Source organism: Equus asinus, chromosome 20, assembly GCF_041296235.1.
Source record: "Equus asinus isolate D_3611 breed Donkey chromosome 20, EquAss-T2T_v2, whole genome shotgun sequence".
Classification (NCBI taxonomy): domain Eukaryota; kingdom Metazoa; phylum Chordata; class Mammalia; order Perissodactyla; family Equidae; genus Equus; species Equus asinus.
The window spans coordinates 83,365,341-83,388,860 of NC_091809.1; the positions used below are offsets into that span (position 1 = coordinate 83,365,341).

The 23,520-nt window shown below is 36.3% G+C and overlaps 1 protein-coding gene across 1 annotated transcript in view; it reads right to left on the reverse strand.

Moving 5' to 3' along the window:
- RNF169 (ring finger protein 169) overlaps nucleotides 1–23,520 on the reverse strand; it is a 79,801-nt gene that overhangs the window by 16,896 nt on the left and 39,385 nt on the right. The window contains exons 3-4 of the mRNA XM_044751932.2: nucleotides 13,871–14,017; nucleotides 7,316–7,434 (exon numbers count right to left, since the gene is read on the reverse strand). Coding sequence (XP_044607867.2) covers nucleotides 7,316–7,434; nucleotides 13,871–14,017 — 266 coding nt within the window. The remainder of the gene's footprint in view (nucleotides 1–7,315; nucleotides 7,435–13,870; nucleotides 14,018–23,520) is intronic.

Here is a 23,520-nt window from a genome sequence, read left to right on the forward strand (position 1 = left end):
GCTGAGAATAGTCAAGAGCAGTGAATAATGTTCTTAGAACTGAAAGAGCTTAAATAATACCTGTGCTAAAAAATAGAGGAAGTAACTACTCCTCCCACCTGTATGCACATCCATTTCTGTAACCTGAAATCCTCACACAGTGCCTGGCATAGAGTGTATATATTCAATAAATTTATTATAAATGAATAAAAATATGTACAGAAATGCCTCTTTTCTCCTTAAGGAGAGGAAAGAAAACTTCAACATCTATTAGGAATCTATTACCTATCAGGCACTGTGCCAAGTGTGTTTTAAATATCTCATGTAATCCATACAGAAACCCTATGAGATAAGTATCATCCTCCTCAATTTACAGACAAAGAACTGAGGGAAGTGATCTTTCCAAGGTCACAGAGCTGAAGCCAAAATTTAAACCTATATCATGATTCTAAGGACGGTGCTCTTTCTACCACAGCATACTGATCTCACGTTCTACTCTACTCTGCCATAGAACAGACTCAGCACATTTAGGGAAGCTCTCTCTTCCAAACACATAATGAAGTCATAAACAAGAGAAAGCAGCATCGTCTGAAAGGAACTGGCTTAAAATTTTCACTGCCAAGAGACCAGATGGTTTCTGGGATATCTAGTTAGGCAATGCATCTAACTTACAAACAAAGAAAAGGAGGGACAGCCAATATAAATGTGCAGCTGGAAAGCCGAAAGATTTAATACTTATAAAACATTGCTTAAGGGGTTTTCAAATGGTAATACATGATATAAAACATCAGACAGCTCACGCTCTCAATTACTCACTCATCGTTCTGTCTCTCACATACCCACACCACATTAGTTTCTTAATCAAACCCTCAGGTCTGGAAGAGCTGAGTCCCACCAGGAAGCTGAAGGCTGGAGAGAACCTTCCTCCCAGCCCCTCGCCTGCATGTGTGACTCCCCCCGCATCCCAACACATACTTGAATGAAACCAGCAGCTTCCTTAGGCCTAGTTTTAGCTGTCATGCACCCAGAAATAGGTAAGACTTTGTAACAATCCTTCCCTTATATATTTATATGATATTTATATGATGTGCATTTATATTTTTATGATCTGGGTTACCTGCCTTGTGTATACTAGTATTCTTTCTTTTTTTTAAGTGTACAACTTAATAGTTTTTAGTATATTCACAGAGTTATTTAACCATCACTACAATTTTAGAACACTTCCATCACCTCATAAAGAAACCTCATATCCTTTAGCTATCCCTCCTAAACTTCCCCTTCCCCTCCAGCCCTAAGCGACAACTGATCTACTTTTTATCTCTACATATTTACCTATTCTGGACATACACTAGTATTTGTTTGCTGATGGAGAGGAACACTGTTTTCACAGCTGTATTTCGAAAGGCCTAGCATAATGCAGAAGGATTTGAGTTCCCTCAAACAGCAGGATAACTGGACAGCTTCTTACCCACCTCTGTAGCTACCTTGTATCTTTTTAGAACAAGGCAGGGCATAAATTATTAAACAAAGGAAAGCAGTTTTCTGTTGCAAAGGTAGATCATTTCAAGACAAAGATCCAAGGGCAGGGCCTTTGGTCACAGGGTTCTCACAATGGTTTGATAGAAAGAGCACAGGTTTGGAGTCAAGAGAGACCTGAGTTCCAATTCCATCTGTCACTCTACTGAGGTAAGAAGTTCTTGGGTGAGTTACTTAACCTCTTTGAACTGCATTTTCCTTAGCTGTAAAATGGGAATAATATTGCAAGTCTTGTAGGATTAATGTGAGAACTAAATGAAATGAGGCATATTTAAAGTTCATCACGGCAGGAAGCACTGGGAAAAGGCTAGTTCCCCTGATGCTATCCCTCACCATCCCACCAGGCCCCTCTAAAAACTATCAGGATATTTTTCTTCTAATACAGCAGATATTACTGACACCTTAAAACCTACCACTCTCCTTAAGGTCCACATCACTTCTCCTTAAGCTATCTTCCTTTTCCAACCATATTCCATTACTTTTAACAGGACCTGACATCTTAATAACCAGCTCATCCACTTGATTTGTTTCAATTCCTTTATCCCTCCCCAGCACACACACACACACACACACACACACACACACACACACACACACACACACACAACCTGCCCCAGGCCATCATAAAGCCTTGTGGTTTCTTTTAACTCACTACCTCATCCTTCTCTTATAGTCTCCTCTCCCTCATGGTTACAGTTTGACTATTCCTCACCCACAAGTTGCTATGTCTAATCTTTAGATTTTTATGGAAGTTTCTAACTGCCCTTACCCCTTTCTTTTCAGCCCTGGCCTCATTTCCCCCCCTCTTTAACACTCTGCTTTAAGCCACTTCTAAACACTTCAATTTTAGACGCAAAAAGAATCTTAAGAAATCATTCACTAAAACCCCCTGCCCAGCATGTAAGTAGGACATGACAACAAACCTGCATTTTACATACATGAGATAGAAGGAGGTCAACTGATTTCACTCAAGCTCACCCTGCTGCTTCGTCCCTAAAGCCTCCCCTAGACTAGCCTCCTCACCTCTCTGGCTCTGCCTCCTTCCATAAGAGCTAGTCCTCCAATATCATATCACTTATGTGTCTGTTTGGTGTCTGTTACCTGAAAGAGTCTGTATTTTCATTTGTTCATTTTAAGGAAGAGGGACACGTGTGCATATTGTAATTCACTCCAACACTGACTGGGCATGCATTTAACATTGCTCAGTCTCTGTCTATATCTCTCCTTACACACACACCTTATAGTAAGCACAGCCATTTCAGATATCTTTTAATGTGCCCCACTCTGAACCACAGACTCAGGCTTAAAATATCTGGACATCAGAAAACAATGTAACTAATTTCTACTTAATTAAGGCTTAACTACTACTCAGTGAAACACAGATTTTTCTTTTATAGAATCTATCAAAAGTATGATCATAAGCTATTGCTAATGCATTAGAAGGCTAAAGGCAACTTTATAGTATAAAAGCTCTATCAATGTGGTCACCAGACACCCTAAATCCCATATCTATCCTATGAAATCTAGTCTAAAAACCAGCCACCAGTCAATCAGTTCCTCCACAGCTCCTGGAGTCCTCCCTCCTAAAGACCCTACGCTGTAAGTTTGACAATCGATTCTGACAACACCCCAGTTTAACCTACCCACAGGCATAACACTTATTCCAACACTCCACAAGTATTTATTGAGCCTCTACTATGCGCCAGGCACTGTACTAAGTACTGCAAATATAATGGTGAACAAGATGTTGGCCCTGCTTGTAAAGGATTTTAAAGGCTAGTGGGAAGATGGGCAGAGGCAGCACAGGGATCTATAAAAAGGTCATGAGGAATAATGGGGTAGAGTGGAAAGAGCCAAGAAACCTCAGTTCTAATTCAGTTTCCTACTACTCTAGTAGTCTAAGATTTGGCAAGCCATGTTCTCTCTCAGGGCTTTAGTCTCCTCAATCATAAAACAAAAGAATTAGATAAGACCTTTTAGATATTCCTTTGGTGGTCTAGTGGTTAAGATCTGGTGCTCTTGCCACTATGGCCCAGGTTCGTTTCCCAGTTAGGGAACCACACCACCCGTCTACCAGTTGTCATACTGTGGCAGCTGCATGTTGCTGTGATGCTGAAAGCTGTGCCATCAATATTTCAAGTATCAGCAGGGCCACGCATGATGGACAGGTTTCAGTAGAGATTCCAAACTAGACAGACTAGGAAGAAGGACCTGGTCACCCATTTCCAAAAAATTGACCCTGAAAACCTTATGAATAGCAGTGGAGCACTGTCTGATGTCACATCATAAGAGAGGATGGCGCAGAAAGACTGGGCAGGGTTCCCCTGCCAGGAGTCAGAATGAACTCAATGGCACGAACAACAAAAGGTCCTTTTCAGCTTTAAGAGTCCACGTTCTAAAAGAAGATAAAATAGGGGCAGCAATACTCACCGAAGGCTTATCATGTGCCAGAAATCTTGCTAGGCACCATTTACTTAAGATACGGAATGGCAGTACTGGTGTTACTGCATCATTTTTGTTTTTTAAGTTTTTTAAACTGGAAAGATTTGATTATATTTGTGTGTGTGTGTATTTATTTTTATGGTTATGCTCTATTTCCAAGAAGAATTTGAAGTGACTTACAGTAAAAATAAAGACTATGCCTTAAGAGAAAGTAAAGACCACATTAAGTAATAAATATGGGAAGAGTATACCAAAAATTATTTTTTAAAAATTATAGGCCATTTGGAAAGCCATGATAACCGAATTGAAAACTTTGTCCTAATCCTAAACTTTCTGACAGCCAAAGCAAAGATGAAAACACAACTGGACACATAGGTCTTCGAAAAGACACCAGCTCAACAGAGAAAGATTTTTCAGGCTGAGCTTTTAGAAGAATTTGTTACCAGGTTTTTTGTTCAGTTCTAGTAGGGAAAAGGGAAATGAAGAGTGAAGGGAAATAAATTTAAACAAACCAGTTTTTCAGATATTTAAAAGTTTGACTTTATGATTATATATCTTATGGTTCAAGTTAATTTTTTTCAGTTAAGATATATTTTGTGATTAACTTAGAAAGGACCTTGGGTTAACTATTACTCTATCTGCCTATTTGAAAGAAGGTTCATTTTCAAAGGCCTGTAGAACTTCATTAATTGTGCTGCAAAGCCCTCTTTGCTTTGAATTTTTCAAATGAAAATAGACTGAGCTGCTGGCAAGACTCATAGCCAGAATCCACTGATGGATTCCTTCCCAAATAACCATCCTATCATGCCAACTCACTCTTAACCTCCATGCTTTTGAGTTTAAGAAAGTTTATAAAATAAATAAGTAAAACAAATGTAGATTCATTTGATTTAAATACAGTTATGAAAACTTTAAAAGCTTTTACATATGAACTCTCTTTAGGAAAGAACTTGTAGAGATAACCTCTTCTTTTGTTGTTGTTTAACAGATAGAAAGACATGTATCTGAAATATCCAAAAAATATTGACGGTGCTAAATCCTTTTTTTTAATTGTGGTAAAATATATAGAACATAAAAATTACCATTTTAACTATTCTAAGTTTACGGTCACATTGAGTTGCAACCATTGCCACGCTAATTCTTTTTTAATATATCCATATGCTACATCTCATTGCTAGCACTAACAACTCCATATTGCTTTCCTAAATATCATTTGGAACTGAAACTTAATATTTTCTTATCTAAGAAAAAAAGTTTGTCGACTAAATAAGAGATGCAATTCACCATATTACCATAACAGATTTTCCAACCTAAGGTTTCATTTCCATGACATGAGCAAACTATTTCCTAATGTGATAACCCTACAAACCAAATCCAATTAATTGTTTTAGTAACTTTACTAATAATTGAACTCAGCCAACAGCCTTGGATATTTGGAAAAAATGAATGCTGAGATCCAGATATGTGTAACACCAATTGCAAACATTTCTTAACAGTAAAATGTTAAGTGAATATTTTCCTATAAATTAGGAAATTGTGGCTCAATAATATAGGGTAAGGGCAAGAATGGGCCAAGGAGCAGGAAAAGAAGATATATTACAGATATTCCAGAGCCACACATAATCAAAAGCACACCCCTATGTATACACTTTACATTTTGCCCTTTAGAGAAGAATTTTCTAAGTTCCTTGCTAGGCATTTCTAAGTAATGAAATATTAACCTGTTACTCCCTTTAAAAGAATGAGTTACAAGGGTAGAGACTGAAACTGGCAATAAGTAATTCACCTGTTCAATACCCACTCCAACTAATTGGGGCAATTTGGCCTTGGAATCCTATTTGGACTTTAATAAAAAACTTTTTCCAAGTCATTTCAAATTATGAGATATTAATTAACTAATCATAGATTGCCCAAAGCAACATTTATTTGTTTCGGGGAGTATTATTGTAACTTGATTGGAATGAATGATACAATCTTTTTCTCTTTTCAGTAGATCCCTCTTATAATTGTTAAGATATGCCTGCTATAAATGGGGGGGAATCCATATACACAATCAACAGCTAACAACCCTTAGTCAAGCAATCTTGAATGTTTTAACTTTAGAGGGCATCTATAGTTCAGGCTTATATGCACAATTGCAAGAGTTTCATCTTCATCATAAATGGAAAGTACACTGGCTTACATCTTACTTATTGGGTCCTGATTACATCAATCAAGCCTAAGTGGCTACAATACAGTGGCCATTCAAGAAGTGTCAAATGGGCCTTCCTGGAAGAAGGAGTTACCGTTTCCTAGAGAAGGGAGGCATTTAAGGGAAGGGGTGGTTTAGTGAATCTTACTCTCAGAAATAACAGAAAAATCAGACTGCTCCAAAAGAACATAGACAAAAAGGATTCAGATATAAAAACAACATCAGAAATCACAACAGTACATACTTTATAACATTCTTAAACTTAATAGCTTTTTTGGGTCATATTTAGTAGTAACTAGCAATAAAAAACTTTAAGATAAAAAGGGTCCAGGTGTATGTTCAGAGGGGCAGCAAGGAAAGATCTACTTCATAGTGCTGCAGGGAAGGAAGAGAGAAACCCTAGAAATAAAGGTGAACAATACCACTTTTCGTTGTTTAAAAGACAACAAAATGGGTAAAGATTGTGTCCTTTCATCTTTATATTAAAACAGAAAGCATGGCGTGTAATAGCTGTTCACAAAAATGCCTGTTGAATGAATTATGCCTTCCTAGCTTCCTTCTTCCATTTCTTCCTCCCTTCCTTTCTTCCTTCCTTCTATCTGTCTATCTATCCTTTCTTCTTTTTTCCCTTCCATCTAGCCCTTCATTATTCCTCCATCATCCAACATCCATCCAATTCCTCCCTCCTTTCCTCTACAGGCCCTGCAAAGTCTAGAGGATCAAGAGATTCTTTGACAAGGGTCTTAAAAACTTTTCAGTTTGCCCTCTTGGAACCTATCTAAATATATTTTAGTTCTAGGCATTGAAAATAAAATCAACTCTGGCCTCACTTCCTACTAAGAGAGAAAAGTCCACTGAAAGAATCCATGAATATTGTCAGCTGAAGGCTTTGTTGTTTCCTCCTAGGATAGAAAGTTCACACTTTGCAGCAGAGCAATTAGCACAATCCTACCCAAAGGAAACTAGATATGGGTAAATTTTATTTTTCTTTAAAAATTCTGGTCAGCCCCTTGTCCCTAATCCATATTTGAAAACCAGTTCCCATCTCTTTTCCCAACTCCCCTCTCCCCCAAAGTAGTTACAACAAACGCTTTTGCTCCCCCAGTCCTTTTTGTCTGCTACCCCAAAATGAAAGAACCATGACTGAATTCAGTATCAGCCTCTTACCCTGCCAAGAAAGCTAAGGAATAGGAGTTGTTCTTGGAAACAAATGCCGAGCGATGTGTCTGTGTCATCTTGCCTCGTGAAGGTTCTTCATTCTCTGAATCTGAGAGACGTGCAGGACACTAGCAGGAGACAAGGAAGAAAAAAACTGTCCATTTGGGGTTCCCATGGAATCTCCCACAGCTATCGTTTCAAATCTATTACACGTCACTTCTCTCTCAGCTCCAATCTACGTTTCCAATTGCCTCCAGGAGATCCCAATCTGGATATCCCAAATGCAGCTCAAACTTAGCATATCCAAAATCAACTTACTATTTCTCTTCTCTAAGCCCCACTACCAACCCAGCAGAAGCCTCAAAATGACATCTACAAAACTCTCCTTTCCCTTTCTTCGAAGGCATAACCAAATCGTATACAGGTTTTGATACCCCAACACCTCTGGATATTTCATTTCATTTACTCTTTATATTAGCCCTATAAAAAAAGGGATTATTACCTGTCTTTTACGGATGGCAAACTGAGGCTCAGAGTACAGTAGTTAATTTTCCCAGGATTGTAGAATTAATAAGCAGCTAATGCTAGTACTTAAATCCAGGGCGTCTGTCTCCAAACTGCCTCCATGTTGTTTCCACTCGACTCTACCCAACTCCTCAAACGTCTCTCAGATCTAACCCTTCCCACATATACTCACTCTCAGTGCCTTTCCTTTGATTCTCTCATCTTCTGCCTGGACTATTGCAATAATCTAATTACTGGTCTTGCTCTCTCCAGCCTTTCTTCCCTCCAATCCCCTCCATGCCATCAAGCACACAGACAGAATCCTGTCACTTTCCTGCTTAACAGTTGGTGACTTCAGGATAAAGTCTATGATACAATAATCTTCACAAACGAGACCCAACCTTCTTTCATAGTTTTTCTCCCATCAGCTCCCACCCAGGGAACTACCTGAGCCCTAGTACAACCCAACTACTTTCTACTTTCCACATGCACCATCACAGTTTTTCAAAACCTCTCTTCTTTTGGACCTGCTATATTCCCTTAGCCTGAAATTCCCCTTCCACATTCTCTGCCTATAAAATACTTATTGGCCGCCCACCCCGTGGCGTAGTGGATAAGTTTGGTGGGCTCCACTTTGGTGGCCCAGGTTCATGGGTTTGGATCCTGGCCACAGACCTACCACCACTCATCAGCCATGCTGTGGTGTCAACCCACATATAAAGTGGAGGAAGACTGGCACCGATGTTAGCTCAGGGCTAATCTCCCTCAGCAAAAAAAATAAAATAGGGGCCAGCCCCATGGCTGAGTGGTTAAGTTCACGAGTTCTGCTTCGGCAGCCCAGGGTTCGCCAGTTCAGATCCTAGGCGTGGACCTACACTCTGCTCATCAAGCCATGTTGTGGTGGCATCATACATAGAAGAACTAGAATGACCCACAACTAGGATATACAATTATGTACTGGGGCTTCGGGGAGAAAAAAAAAAAAAAAGGAAGATTGGCAATAGATGTTAGCTTAGGACCAGCTTAGGGCCAATCTTCCTCACCAAAAAGAATAGTAAAATTCTAAAAAAAAATAAAAATTTAAAAATATACTCATTGGCCTTTCAGAAGAATGTTAAATATTACTTTCTCTGCAAGAACTTCCAAATACCCCTACACTCAGCTTTTCCCATCTTAGTGATACTCATTCATTTACCTTCATTTTATTTTAGAGTCTCTTTTTGAGTCTTTCAATTTCCATTTGAATTTTTTTTTTACATGTGCCTTGTGCATACAACATATAGTGAGGATTTGCCTCTTGATTCAATATGAGTGTCTTCTTTTTAAGGGAAGCAACTAATCATACTGAACTGTAGCTTCTTATTTAGGAGTCTGTCTTCTGCTTTAGACAATAAACTCTGTGAGAATAAGTGACCATCTTTTCTTGAAAACTCTCAAACCATTATATAGCAGGTAAACAAAAAATATCTACTCATCTAATGATTAACCAGTTATCTAATGATCAAATGACTATCAAAGTAAGAGTTATAGACAGACGCATACAAGGCATCTTTTGGCTCAGAGTACCCTACATTTCTTAAATGTTTTGTTATTCTGGAGGCTGATAGGCACATACTTACAATACGCTATGTTTCTAAACAGTTAGCCTTTGAGAAAGAGTTGAAGGATTACAATTTACAGAGAAGCTTTTCAATTTTATAGGGCATTCCTCCTTAAAGAACCCTGTTGTACAAATCAATCACCAGAGAAACTTTAATACCACTAACCCATTATCAAATTTTATACAATATTCTCTTCACAACTCTGGGGAAAAAGAAAAAGCTTTGACATCAATAGACTCAACAGGAGCTAAATAATGGCAATTTCTGTTTATTTAGGTCTTAGACTATAGTCAATTCAGTACTAAATACAAGAATGCCCAAACCCCAACTCTATTACCTAGCTATCGCTGTCACTGTGGGTTGGTTGCTTTATCTTTCTGAGCCTCAGTTTCCTCATCTATAAAATAAAGATTGCTGGGGCCAGCCCAGTGATGCAGTGGTTGCATTTACGTGCTCTACTTCAGTGGCCCAAGGTTCACAGGTTCAGATCCTGGGTGTGGACTTACACGCTGCTCATCAAGCCATGCTGTGGTGGCGACCCACATACAAAATAGAGGAAGACTGGCATGGATGTTAGCTCAGGGCCAATCTTCCTCACCAAAATAAATAAATAAATATTGCTCCATCTACCACATAGATTGTGATAACCCATTAAAAGCACCTAGTAAATTAGCCAACAAGTAGTAAGTGCTCAACAAAACATAGATTTTGTTTGTATCAATTTAAATCCTATTAATCTTTTAAGAAAAAATTTTAGTATTATAATAATTGTTGAAAAATAAATTTACATTATTATAAATAATTATATAGACAAAAAGTACTCCCCCATCCCTCTATATTTCTACTCCCACAAAACTTAGAATCATAAGATGGGAAAATATTTACCTCTTATATTTCACTTTGGATAAAAATAAGCCTATAGCAGTATGGATTCCTAAAAATGGTATAAAACACGCATAATGAAATCCCTGAAGCAATATTTTAGAAAATGTTGTACCCCCAAAAATTAAAAGAATGATAATACCCAGAGTTGGCAAGAGTGTGAGGAAATTAGTTTAGTACTTTCATGTTCTAATGGTGGGAGCAGAACTATATACACACTTTCTGGAGGTCAACTAGTAATAAGTACCAAAAGTCTTAGGGAGGATACTCCCTTTGACCTGGTCATTCCACTTCTAGTAATTTATTCTAAGGAACTAATGAGACAAGTGGATTTCATCACAGTGGTGGCTTAAGATAGCAAAATATCAACGGGAGATTAATTAAATAAATTCTACAGTAAAAAATACTAAGAGACCACTAAATAATGATATGGGGTTCTTTATTTACATGGAAAGACATCCACGATTTATAGTTTATAAAAAACGATTATAAAACAGTATGTACACTTGGCTGCATTTTCTGAAAAGAGAAAGAATATATAGTGTGTATGTATATGTGCACTTAGAAAATAAGTCTGGAAGGATATTTACCAAAATGTTTATAGAGGTTATCTCTAGCTTGTGGGATGACAAGAAGTTTTTCACTTTCTGCTTTATAATCTTTGGTATGACTATAATTGTTATACTAAATTGTTTTCCAACAATTTACAATTATTTTTGGTATTAATTGTACCATAACAAATCATAATAAATTAAACATTGTGCCCATTTTATTTCCATTCTGAACAAATAAAAGATAATAATCTCTGCTTCTAGAATAATCTCTTTCCTCCCTCTATTTGAATTCAACATAATAAACATGTACCAAACATTTGTGATGTGGAAGGTACTACAGGAGATTTAAAAATAGGTAAGACACATTTCTTACGTTCAACAGACCTACAAATCTAGTAGAGAAACACAACACACAAATAACCACAAAAGGAAGAATGAAATAAGTCCTGTAAGGTTACAAAGTAGGGGGAGGGAATTGAGAGGGGAGAGAGTGGATGATAGGAGTCGAAAAACAAGTGAGGAATCCCTCTATGTTCCATGAAGGTGACAGTTTTTGAACTTGGACATGGAGAGGTGAATAGCCTTTCAACAGGTAAGCTGGGTGCCATTTCAATGAGATGAAAATGCAAGAGCAAAGACTCTAAAGAGGGAAAGCATAGAATATATATTTGGGGGGAAGAAAACAGCTCTGTTCCCTAGAATTTTGGGATGTAAGCAAGGATGGAAAGATAAACTAGAATAATACTAAGGACCTGAATGTGGGAGTGAAGAGTTCTCATTTAATTCCACAGGAAATGGGGAGTCACTGAGGTTTTGGGGGCAGGAGAGTGAAATGATCAGTCCAGCTCTAATTATAATACTCTTTATATAAAATATAATCCTTCATCTAGCTTTCCACTGAGACCATTTGAGCTTTTCTTTGGTCCCAATTTGAATGCAGCCTTGGCTAAACTAAATGAAATTCTTTGTTCAACATCAAAAACTCTTAAAACACATTTAAAGCAAAATTAGAGCCATTCAAAAGTCCTCAAAAGTATAAAAGCAAACAGAAAAAAAAGGTAAAATCACAAAAAACTAAAACGTGAAGTGTTCATAGATTGGATTTTATTCAATGTGTTTTTGCATAGAAAATTTTGTAAAACTGGCTATTACCAATAAAAATGAGTCTGAGAATTTGTGCTTCTTGATTTCTTTTAAAATTAAAACTAGGTTGATGCAATTGATTTCTATTTCAGAGACAGTAGTGGCAAAAGAAAAAATAATTAGAGCGATTTCCCAGTCTTGACATAAATTAATACTAGAGATCATTTCGTAGAGGAAACCTGGATCTGGCAAGGCCAAAAACACCAGGTTCTTTCTATCAAAGGCCCACAGTGAAGGGTAAGCTCTCTTTTGTCAGGATTGGTTTATCCTAAAAAGAAAGGTCCTTCTGGGTTGTTTTGCCTGAGAGCCCTAATGGATAGTCCTGTTGGGGTGAAAGGGCAAAATTGCAGTCTTTAGAGACCACGGACCACAGTTGGGGCTGTTAGTCAGAAGACATACTATATGGTACAAGACTATCATATATTTCATTCTTGCCTTCCTACGTAAACTGTATCCTCTCCAGTAGCTAGTCTTTTTCCTTTTGTAGCTCCCAACGAACAGAGCATTAAGAGTACACAAGTATTTCACGTTTGTTAAACTGAATCTTTTTGAAGGTTGAAACTATAAAATGCAAGTGGTTATTTTTAATAATAATTGAATAATAATTATTATTATAACCAGAATCAAAAAGCCCCACATGTATGTTGACAGTCAACAAATACTATCAATCCAAGAAAATTTAAAAGATTTCAATTTTTGAAGTTCAGGAAAAATGCCTTTGCAAAGAGTAAGCCAAAAGCACAGAGAAATTAACCTAACCAAAGATATACGGCCTGTTACAATGCTGGGGCCTGTTTAAGAGAAGATATCTGGTCTAGAGATTGTTTTCCTCGATTCTGCTACGTTGTCTGCCTTTATGGTAAAGCTTTGTTAATTCCAGCTAATTAGAAAGATAACCTGAAATACTAACAAGGCTGAATCACAAAATATTTTAAAAGATATGACTCTATTGATATGTTAAGTACATATAGCAAGCAATAAAAAGTGTCTGATCCAATATGACTTACTAAGAAAAAAAAATCAATGGAAGGGGCTGGCCCTGTGGCCAAGTGGTTAAGTTCACTCGCTCTGCTTCAGCGGCTCAGGATTTCGCCGGTTCAGATCCTGGGCGCGGACATGGCACCGCTCATCAAGCCATGCTCAGGCGACATCCCACATGCCACAACTAGAAGGACCCACAACTAAAAATATACAACTATGTACAGGGGGGCTTTGGGGAGAAAAAGGAAAAAATTTTTAAATCTTAAAAAAAAAATTCAATTGTAATTGTCCATTTGAGTGTAATCAGTGGACCCTCCAAAAGTGCTTTCTTTTATAAGTTAAATATACCACTTACAACCTGTTCCAGTAATTTGTTGGTAAATAAGTAATGAAAAGAATTCAGTTAGGATTTGGCCCAATTAGAAGTCTAATTAGGTTAAGTTTAAACTAATCTAATATTAAGGACCTACCTTATATCTAGCATTGTGCATTATATATAATTTAGGGCATTATAAAGAATAAAGGGAAGTAAAACACAAGCTTTAAGGAAATCTAGCTTAGGATATAAGACATACAAAACTCAAATTCAAATAATAACACAAGTCAAAATGACAATATACATTTAAACTTTACCACAAGTAGTATACTATATACCACGCTTTTCCTCTCACTTGCCTTTTTTCCGCACTGTTCCCTTAACCTTTCCATGCGAGTCCCATTGTCCCATTCATAAATTATTTTCTCCAGCTCTCATCTGGACGCTAAGTTCTTCAGTACTCTTAAGCTGCAATGACTGTTACTGGTCTCATAGTTCACCAACATAGGTTTTTCAGATCCCTGTCGCCTGGGCTAATTGCTAATTTTGCGGCACATGTCCATCAAAAAGGTGATCTACTTACAAGCTCTAGATTTGTTTTCGGTACTAATGGCTCATCTCTTTTTTTCTGTTCATCCATTTTCCTTTTCCCTGTTTCTGTATCCTCTGGTGACAGCTTGTGGATTTGATCTTCAGAAGTTTTCTCCTCTTGCAACTTTTCTTCTCTCAGCTAAAAATACAAATCACACCAAGACAGTAGAGTTTTAGGCAACTATAGACTTACAGGCATCTTTTACTCAGTAGTCTATTAGAACAAACAGATCACATGGCATTTTTGAGACTATTTTTCTCATTGGATATAAAGCTCTAGTAATTTTCAAATAAGTCTGCTTTTACTTGACTTGTGCCAAACATACACTTCACGGCTTAAGATTTAACTGCTCTGCATTCTTGAGCAGGATGAAGCCATAAAAGCTAAAATACACATAATCAAAAAATAAGGTTTATTCACTTAGCCAAAAAAGGCTGAACCTAAAAACTTTCCTTATTTCCATAAAATGGATTTAATTGCATTGGACCAGGAGAACAGCAAAGATGAAGGCCACAGAGGGCCAGAGAAGCTGGGCTAGGCAAGACAGGTCTCTTTAAGATTAGTGGCAACAGAAAAAAATGACTTATCACAGTTCTAATGTCCTATAATTTATGCTATTATCTTGTGGTCCATGGGATAGGTCAAGATACATGGTCTACAGAAAAATTTAAGGCAGAGGCATATGCTCCTCATTTGGGGGAGGTACGATGGCATTATGAAAATAAGATGGGCTTTGGAATAAAAAACCTGGGGTCTAGTGGTTCTGTCACTTATTTACCAGCTATATGATCTTGGGCAAATGAACCACCACATGCTCATCTACAAAATAGGGGTAATGCTACTTACTTGGCAAATATTGTGGTAAGAAGTCAATGAGATAATAAAAGAACTTAATATAGTGTCTTGCTGTGTACTTAGAGTACATCAAGCATTCCCTTTATCTCCTTTTATTCTCTTTTCACTGGCCAGAGTTTTAATAAAATTTAAATGACATAATATATATCAGAGCAATTACAGGCTACTAACATTTTTAATCATACTTGCAAAAAAAATAAAGCTAAAGAACAAATAAATATTTTTCATTGGCTGTTGCCTCAGGGTTAAAAAACAAAAACAACAATAACAATAAATGACAATAATGATTTAGTGTCTTATCTTTCCAATTTCTATAGGTCTGATTCCCATAAGCGTGAACTAGTCTTTAATATAGTAAGTCTAATTCAAGAGGTTAGGAATATGCAAAGAATACCACACACAATGCTATCCCAAGAGGAGATTCAAATGAAATAATGTACTCCCAACTCTGCCCAAGTCAAACAAGAACATGAGAGGAAAAAAAGTAAATCCTTAGCCAGGGAGAAAGCAAACCTGAAATGTATGCTAGCTGCCCACATGAAAAATCAATGCCTTTTGATGAACTTAGATGAGAAATTCTTGTTCAACAACTTGACCACAGCCTACACAAAGGGGCATTTCACTTTCAGTGGACAGAGGCCGAGTGGCACAAAAGAGAACAAGTTCTAGCATCATAATAATAGTTACCATTTACTGAACTCTAGGTGTCAGCTGCTGAGCTAAGCACTGGACATACATTATCTCACTTAGAAAAGGTTTAAGAGTTAGGTAATATGTTCAAATTTACAGACCCATAGCCCTGGAGGTGGAATTCAAATCTAAGTTTATCTCAGTGGTTCTCAACCAAGTATGATTTTGTCCCCCAGGGTCTACTTGGCAATGTCTGGAAGCACTTTTGGTTGCCACACCTGACGGGGTGGGGTCTATGTGCTACTGGCATCTAATGAGTAGAGGCCAGGGATTGCTGCTAAACCTCCTAAATGCAGAGGACAGCCCCCAACAATATGTACATACACAGATGTTGCTATTTTTTTAAAAAACGAAATATTAAATTTCATTTTTTATATATGTTAGAGTTATTTTGTTTAGTGCTCAATGGTGTTTACATACTACGTCTCTGGCTTTTCTAGTGTTTTAGAATGTATCCTTCTGCCTCCTAATAATTTTGTTGCTGCTCTCAAAGTTTTTGACAATGGACTTGTGTTGCTGGCAAAACCTTTTTATTGTAATATTGAGCCTTTGCTAACAAAGCATCATCTTAACAAAGCTAAAAATTTACAAAATTGAAAAACCTACATATCCATTTAAATCTTCATATGAATGACATTGGTGTTTTTCCAAACTGGGTTCTGTAGGAGTTAATTTTTTGTCCCTTTTGGTGGTTATTTATAAGGACTTGAGAACTGTTCTCTAGGAAAGAGTTTTTATACTCAGGGAAAATGCCTCAGGGAGTGTCAGAAAGTAGTATATAAACTTGAATAAGAAATATCAATAGCTGCTGTTTATTGACCTCTTCTATGTTCCAGGCATTAAGTTTATAGAGCTTACCTCATTTATTCCTTAATGGCTCTGTTTGCATCTATCATTATCATTTTTTAGATACATAAATTAACACTCAGTGGTGTTAACTATGACTCAAAGTCACAATGATTGAATATTGAAGAGCTTGGATTTTAAAGCAAACCACTGGCTTCGGATACCAGGGTTTCTCAACCTCAGGACTACCAACATTTTGGGCTAGATAATTCTTTGTTGGAGGGGGCTGATCAGAGCCTGAGAAGGCTTATACATGAATACTTTATTGGGGAGCAGGAGTTAAGGATGTAGTAGCATAAAAAGGAAAGACAGAGAGCCAATAAAAGTGGTGCAACAGTTGGCCCAATAGTTGGCTATAGAGGAAAATATGAGAAACTGTATGAAATGCATCTCAAGACTGTCAGTCTCAAGTGCGAAAAAGGGAATATTTATTGACTCCCACCTCCCCACTGACCAAAATCTGCTCCATGGGCTGTTAAACACCCCTCACACTAGCTTGTACAACTTGAGTAAATTCCTATAGCAGGCACTGCAGCAGTGACAAGAGAGAAGCCCCAGAGCTAAAAGCAAGAGGCAAGCAGTAGGAGTCTAAATAAGATCTCAGGCTGTACCAAAGTGAAACTGCCCACCACTCTAAGTGGAATGATTTTCACTGCTTCCATTTTCAGATGCTAACTACTAGAAAAAACTATTGCCTTCTGTTTAATCTCATACTCAGTCACACTACCAAGAATACCATGCAGTTTTTTCCTGAAAATATCTTTACTTTGCTCTCACTAATTTTTAAAAATAAACTTTTAAAAATCAAAGCATTATACACAGAAAAGTGTACACATCATAAATGTAAAGCATGATAAATTATACGAAATAAGTATATCCATGTAACAACCACCCAGATCAAGAAACTGTTTATTACCACTATCCCTTGTGCCTACTCTTTACCCAAAAGTAACCAAGATCCCAGCTTCAACACCAAAAAACCATCTTACCTACTTCTGAATTTTATATAAGTGGAATCTCATATGTGTACTGAATCCGTCTTTCTTCAGTCACTATTCTGTGTGTGAGATTCAACCATGTAGGTGCGTATAGTAGCTTGTCCCCTCTCATTGTTTTATAGTATTCCATTGTTTGACTATAAAACAATTTAACCATTCCACTGTTAATGGATATTTGAATAGTTACTAAGTTTTGGCTATGTACAAATCAACTACTATGAACATTTTTTTTTTGAGCAAGATCAGCCCTGAGCTAACATCTGTACCGATCTTCCTCTACTTTATATGTGGGATGCCTGCCACAGCATGCCTTGATGAGTGTGCCATGTCCGCACCCGGGATCCGAACTGGCAGACTCCGGGCTGCTGAAGTGGAATGTGCGAACTTAACTGCTGTGCCACCGGACCGAACATTCTTGAATATGTAACCTGATACACATATAGTTCTGTGGGGTATATTCTAGAAGAGAAACTGTTTAGTCATAAGGTATATGTTGCCATAGTTTTCCAAATTGGTTGTACAAATTACACTCCTACCCCCTAATGTAGCAGAATGATTGTTGCTCTCAGCCTTGTTAACACTCAGTACTATTTGCCTATTTTAGCCATTCCAGTGAGTATATATTGGTACTGCATTATGACTTCAAATTGCATTTCTCTGATGACTAAAGTTGTAGAGCAGCTTTTCACATATTTATTGACTATTTGGAAATCCTCTTTTATGATGTGCCTATTCACATTGTTGCCCTTTTTTCTTTTAGATATGTGGGTTTTTTCTCCAGTAATTTGTAGGAGTTATTTATATTTTTTGGATATGAGGCAGTTTTCAAGAAAATAACATATACATACATATACATACAAGATATATATGTAAACATATGTGTATGTGTGTGTATGCATATACTTTTCCCTCTCACATGGTAGCTAGCCTTTTTCACTCTCTTAGTGGCACATTTGAAGACAAGAAGTTCCAGGTTTTAATGCAGTTTAATTTAACATTAGTACTTTTTATATCTTGTTTATGAAATTCTCCCATGTTATCTTTAAGGAACTTATTATTTGAGCATATACATTTAGATCTACGATCCTCTTAGAATTGATTTTTTAAAATCAAACATGTTAAAACATAATCTACGTATGATAAAATGAACACATATGGAATGTATAGCTCAATGAATTCTGACCAATGTTTCTATCCACATAACCATCTCCCTAATAGAGATACAGAACATTTTTACCACCCAAGAAAGTCCCTTTAAGTCCTCTAGCAATCAATACCCCACCCTACACAGCCCTAGGCAACCCCTAATCTGATAACTATGACTACAGATCAGTTTTGCCTATTATAAAAGCATACAGCATATATTCCTTTGTATCAGGCTTCACTCACTCAGCCTATTTTCGAGATTCATCCATGTTGCTGAGTTTATTATTAATACATTCCTTTTATGGATGAGGTACATTCCATTGTGTGAAGATATCACAATTTGTTTATCCATTCAAGTGCTGGACATCTGAGTTATATTTAATTTGGGGCTATTATGAATAAAGCTGCTATGAACATTCATGTCTTCTTGTGGAGAGATGTTTTTATTTTGTTTGGCTAAAGAGGTACAAGTGGAATTGCTGGGTCACATAGTAAGTATATGTTTAAATTTATAATGCAAAATGTTTCTCATGGTGGTTATACCATTTTATACTCCCACTAGCAATGCATGAGTGTTCCAGCTGATTCACATTCTCACATTCATTCTTACACTTGGAATCGTTAGCCTTTTAATTTTAGCCATTCTAGAGGATGTAAGGTATATCCCATTGTGTTTTAATAAGTATTTCCCTGCTGGCTAATTATGTTGAGCATCTTTTCACATACTTAGTAGCATGTCTTCTTTTGTGAAGTTTCTGTTCAAACTTTTTACCCTATTTTTTTTTTAACCTTATCACTAGGTACAAGAGTTCTTTATAAATTCTGGATACAAGTCCATTGTTAGATACATATTTTGAGAATATTTTCTGCCAATCTTTGCTTTGCCTTTTTATTTCCTTAATGAGTGGAAGCTTTTAACTTTGATAAAGTCCAATGTATTAATTTTTTCTTCTGTCATTAGGATTTTTTGTGTTCCTACCTAGAAAATCTTTGCCGACTCCAATGTCAAAATTTTTTTTTCTGTGTTTTCTTAGGCATAGTTTTAGCTTTTACATTTAGTCTATGATCCATTTTGAATTAATTTTTGTGTATTATATAAAGTAAAGATCAAGATTCACTTTTACTTATTTGTAGGATATTCGGTTTATTCCAGCACCATTGTCAAAAAGACTATTCTTTTGCCATGAATTACTTTTGTGCCTTTGTGAACATCAGTTGACTACATATGAGGGGGTCTATTCCAGGATTGTGTTCTATTCCATTGATCTATATGTCTTTTCCTTATGCCAATACCATTCTGTCTTGATGACTAGTATTTTAGTAAGTCTTGAAATCTGGTAATAAAGTCCTCCAGTAACAGCCATTATTTGCAGACAACATAATCCTCCATGTAGAAAATCCACTAGAATCTACAAAAACCTACCAGAACTACTAAATGAGTTTAGCAAGGTTGTGGGATAGAATCAAAATATAAAAATCAACTGTATCTTCATATACTCACATAAACAATTAAAAATTTAAATATATCACTTATAGTTACTTCAAAAAATGTGAAACACTTAAGATAAACCTGACAAAAGAGTGGAAATTGAAAACCACAAAACATCGTTGAAGGAAATTAAAGACCTAAATAAAAAGAAGGATATACCGTGCTGATGGGTCTGAAGACTCAATATTATTGAGGCGTCTATTTTCCCCGAATTGATCTATAGATTCAATGCAATTGCAATCAAAATCCCAACAGGCTTTTCTGTAGAAACTGGCAAGCCGATACTATTCAAATGGATATAGAGAGAACCAAGAATAGCTAAAATAACTTTGAAAAAGAAGAACAAAGTTGGAGGATTAACACTACCAGATTTCAAAACTTATCATAAAGCTACAGTAATAAAAACAGCATGGTATTGGAGTAAATATAAACAAAAAGATCAATGGTACAGATAGAATATGGAGCCCAAAAATAAACCCACAAATATATGGATAACTGATTTTTGACAAAGGCGCAAAGGCATTCCAATGGAGAAAGAATAGCCTTTTCAACAGATGGTGCTGGAACAACTGGGACATCCATATGTACAAAAAGGAACTTAGATCTATACCCCACACCATGAAATTGAATTCAAAATGAATCATAGACCTAAATGTAAAGCCTAATAGTATAAAACTTCAAGAAGAAAATATAGGAGAAAATCCTTGTGACCTTAGGCTGGGCAAAGAATTCTTAAATGTAACACCAAAAGCACAATCCCCAAAGAAAAAATGTATAAACTGTATTTTTTGAAAGTTAAAAACTTCTGCTCTTCAAAAAACTCTAAGAGAATGAAAAGACACACACATATTGGGAGAAAAATATTTGCAAGGCATATACCTGATAAAAGACTTGTATCCAGAATATATAAAGATCTCTCAAAATTCAACAGCAAGAAAATACATGACCTGCTTAAAAAAAAAAAAAAAAAAAAAGAGTAAAAGATATGAACAGACGTTAAGCCAAAGAAAATATATGGAAAGCAAATAAACATGAAAAGATGCTCAACATCAGTCATTAGGGAAACGCAAATTAAAACCACAATGAGACACCACTACACAACAATGAGACTGATCAAAGTAAAAAGACTGACCATACCAAATGTTGGTGAAGATTGAGAGAAACCAGAACTTTCATACACTACTGGTAGGAATTAAAATGGTAAAACCACTTTGGAAAAGTTTGGCAGTTTCTTAAAAAATGAAACATACACCTACCATATGATCCAGCCATTTCACGCCTAAGTATTTACCTAAGAGAAAAAGAAACATATGTCTATACAAAGACTTGCACATGAATGTTCATAGCAGCTTTATTTGTAATAACTAAGAACTGAAAACAACCCAAAATGTCTATCAGCAGGCAAACAAACAAATTGACATATCCATACAATGAAACACTACTCAGCAATAAAAAAGAATAAACTATTGATACATGCAAAAAGTGAATGAATCTAAAATAATTAGGCTGAGTGAAAAAGCCAAACAGAAAAGCACAAGCAATAAGAGAAAAAAACAGATAAATTGGACTTCGTCAAAATTAAAAACTTTTGTGCAAAGGACATTATCAAAGAAGTGATAAGATAACCTACGGAATGGGAGAAAATACTTGCAAATCATATATCTGATAAGGATTTAATATACAGAATACCTAAAGAATTCTTACAACTCAACAACAAAAAGACAACCCAATTCAAATTGGAACAAAGGACTTCAATAAACGTTTCTCCAAAGAAGAGATGCAAATGGCTAATAAGCACATGAAAAAGATGCTCAATATCATCATCCATTAGGGAAATGCAAATCAAAACCATAATGAGATACCCACTAGGATGACTATAATAAATTTTTTTTAAAACCCAGAAAATAACAGGTGTCAGCAAAGATGTGGAAAAATTGGAGTTCTCATACATCGCTGGTAAGATTGTAAAATGGTGCAGCTGCTGTGGAAAACAGTTTGATGATTTCTCAAAAAATTAAACATACAATTATAGTATGACCCAGCAATTCCACTCCTAGGTATATACCCAAAAGAACTGAAAACAGGGACTTAAACAGATACTTGTATGCCAGTGTTCACTGCAGCATTATTCACAATAGTCACAAAGTGGGAACAACCCAAGTGTCCATCAAGAGATGAATGGATAAACAAAATGTGATATATACATACAATGGAATATTATTCAACCATAAAAAGAAATTAAGTATTAAAACATGCTACAGCATGGATGAACCTTGAAAACATCATGCTAAATGAAATAAGCCAGACACAAAAGGACAAACATTGTATGATTCCACATATAGATCTAGAATAGGCAAATTTGTAGAAAAAGAAAGTAGGTTAGAGGATAGCAGGAGCTGGGGGCATTGTGGAATGGGGAGATATTGATTAATGGGTACAGAGTTTCTGTTTGGAGTGATTTAAAAATTTGGAAAAAGACAGCAGTGATGGTTGCACAACACTGTAAATGTACTTAAGGTTACTGAAAATAGTTAAAATGGCAAATTTTATAACACTTAAAAAAATTGAAGTGTCATATAACCTATTCTAAAAGTATTGTGAAGTTCAGTTAGCTTTCTATCCTTTTAGATACTACAATATAAACATCTTGCATGACAAGTTACTCACAGCTGTATTTCAGTAGCAGGATTCAACTAATCTGGTCAGAACCAGGTAGTTGAATTTTCCACTATCAGCTAAACGCAGAGCCAAACAGAATTCCTACACGCAGGGTAATGTTCCATAGAAGGAACAGACTACTGAGCTCACTAGATTCTTAAACTATGTTCATGCAAAGGCAGAGATGCCTACACAGTATGTGTAGCTAACCCACATGTCTTGAATATTACTCATTTCATCATGAAAATTTATCTATCTTCATCATTTTAGAATCTGGGTGATGCGTCTATAGGAGTTCATTTTATTGTTCTCTCCACTTTGATATTTGACTATTAGAAAAGTTAAAAATTTAGAAATCATTTATAATATACATTATGCTAGTTAACAAACCTCAGGGGTGGGTGATTATAGAAATAACTGAATAGTTTATAAGATCCTATGCAGTGAAGGTTCTGATTATAGTCTTTCAAATGCTAAGTAACTACTCCAGAGTGTGTATTCTCTCTTAGTCCTTCAGATGTTAACCAGCCATCCTTAGAGTATAGAATACAACACATATACATACATTTCAAATGAAGTAACACCCAGAACATACTTCTGTCATGGATTTTTAACACAAATTACTCATGTCCAATTAATTGTTTTCAAATCTCTCTTCCCCTAGATACTACGAGCTTCCTTCTTTCCGTTAGGGACCATGTCCTATTCATCCTTGATTTCCCCTTTCCTACTTGAGTTCTAGACACAGCGTTTGTGTTTAATAAGTTCAGTTCCACAGATATTTACAGAGTGCTAGAGTATGTGTGTCAGGCACTATTTTTAGTGCTGAGGATACAGGCCTGACCAAAAAGGACAAAGTTGTTCACATGGGGCTTACATTCTAGCAGAATGTTGTTGAAGTAAATGATGAGGTTGGACTAGAGGATTTTTAAAAGATGCTTCCAACAAATATTCTCTGT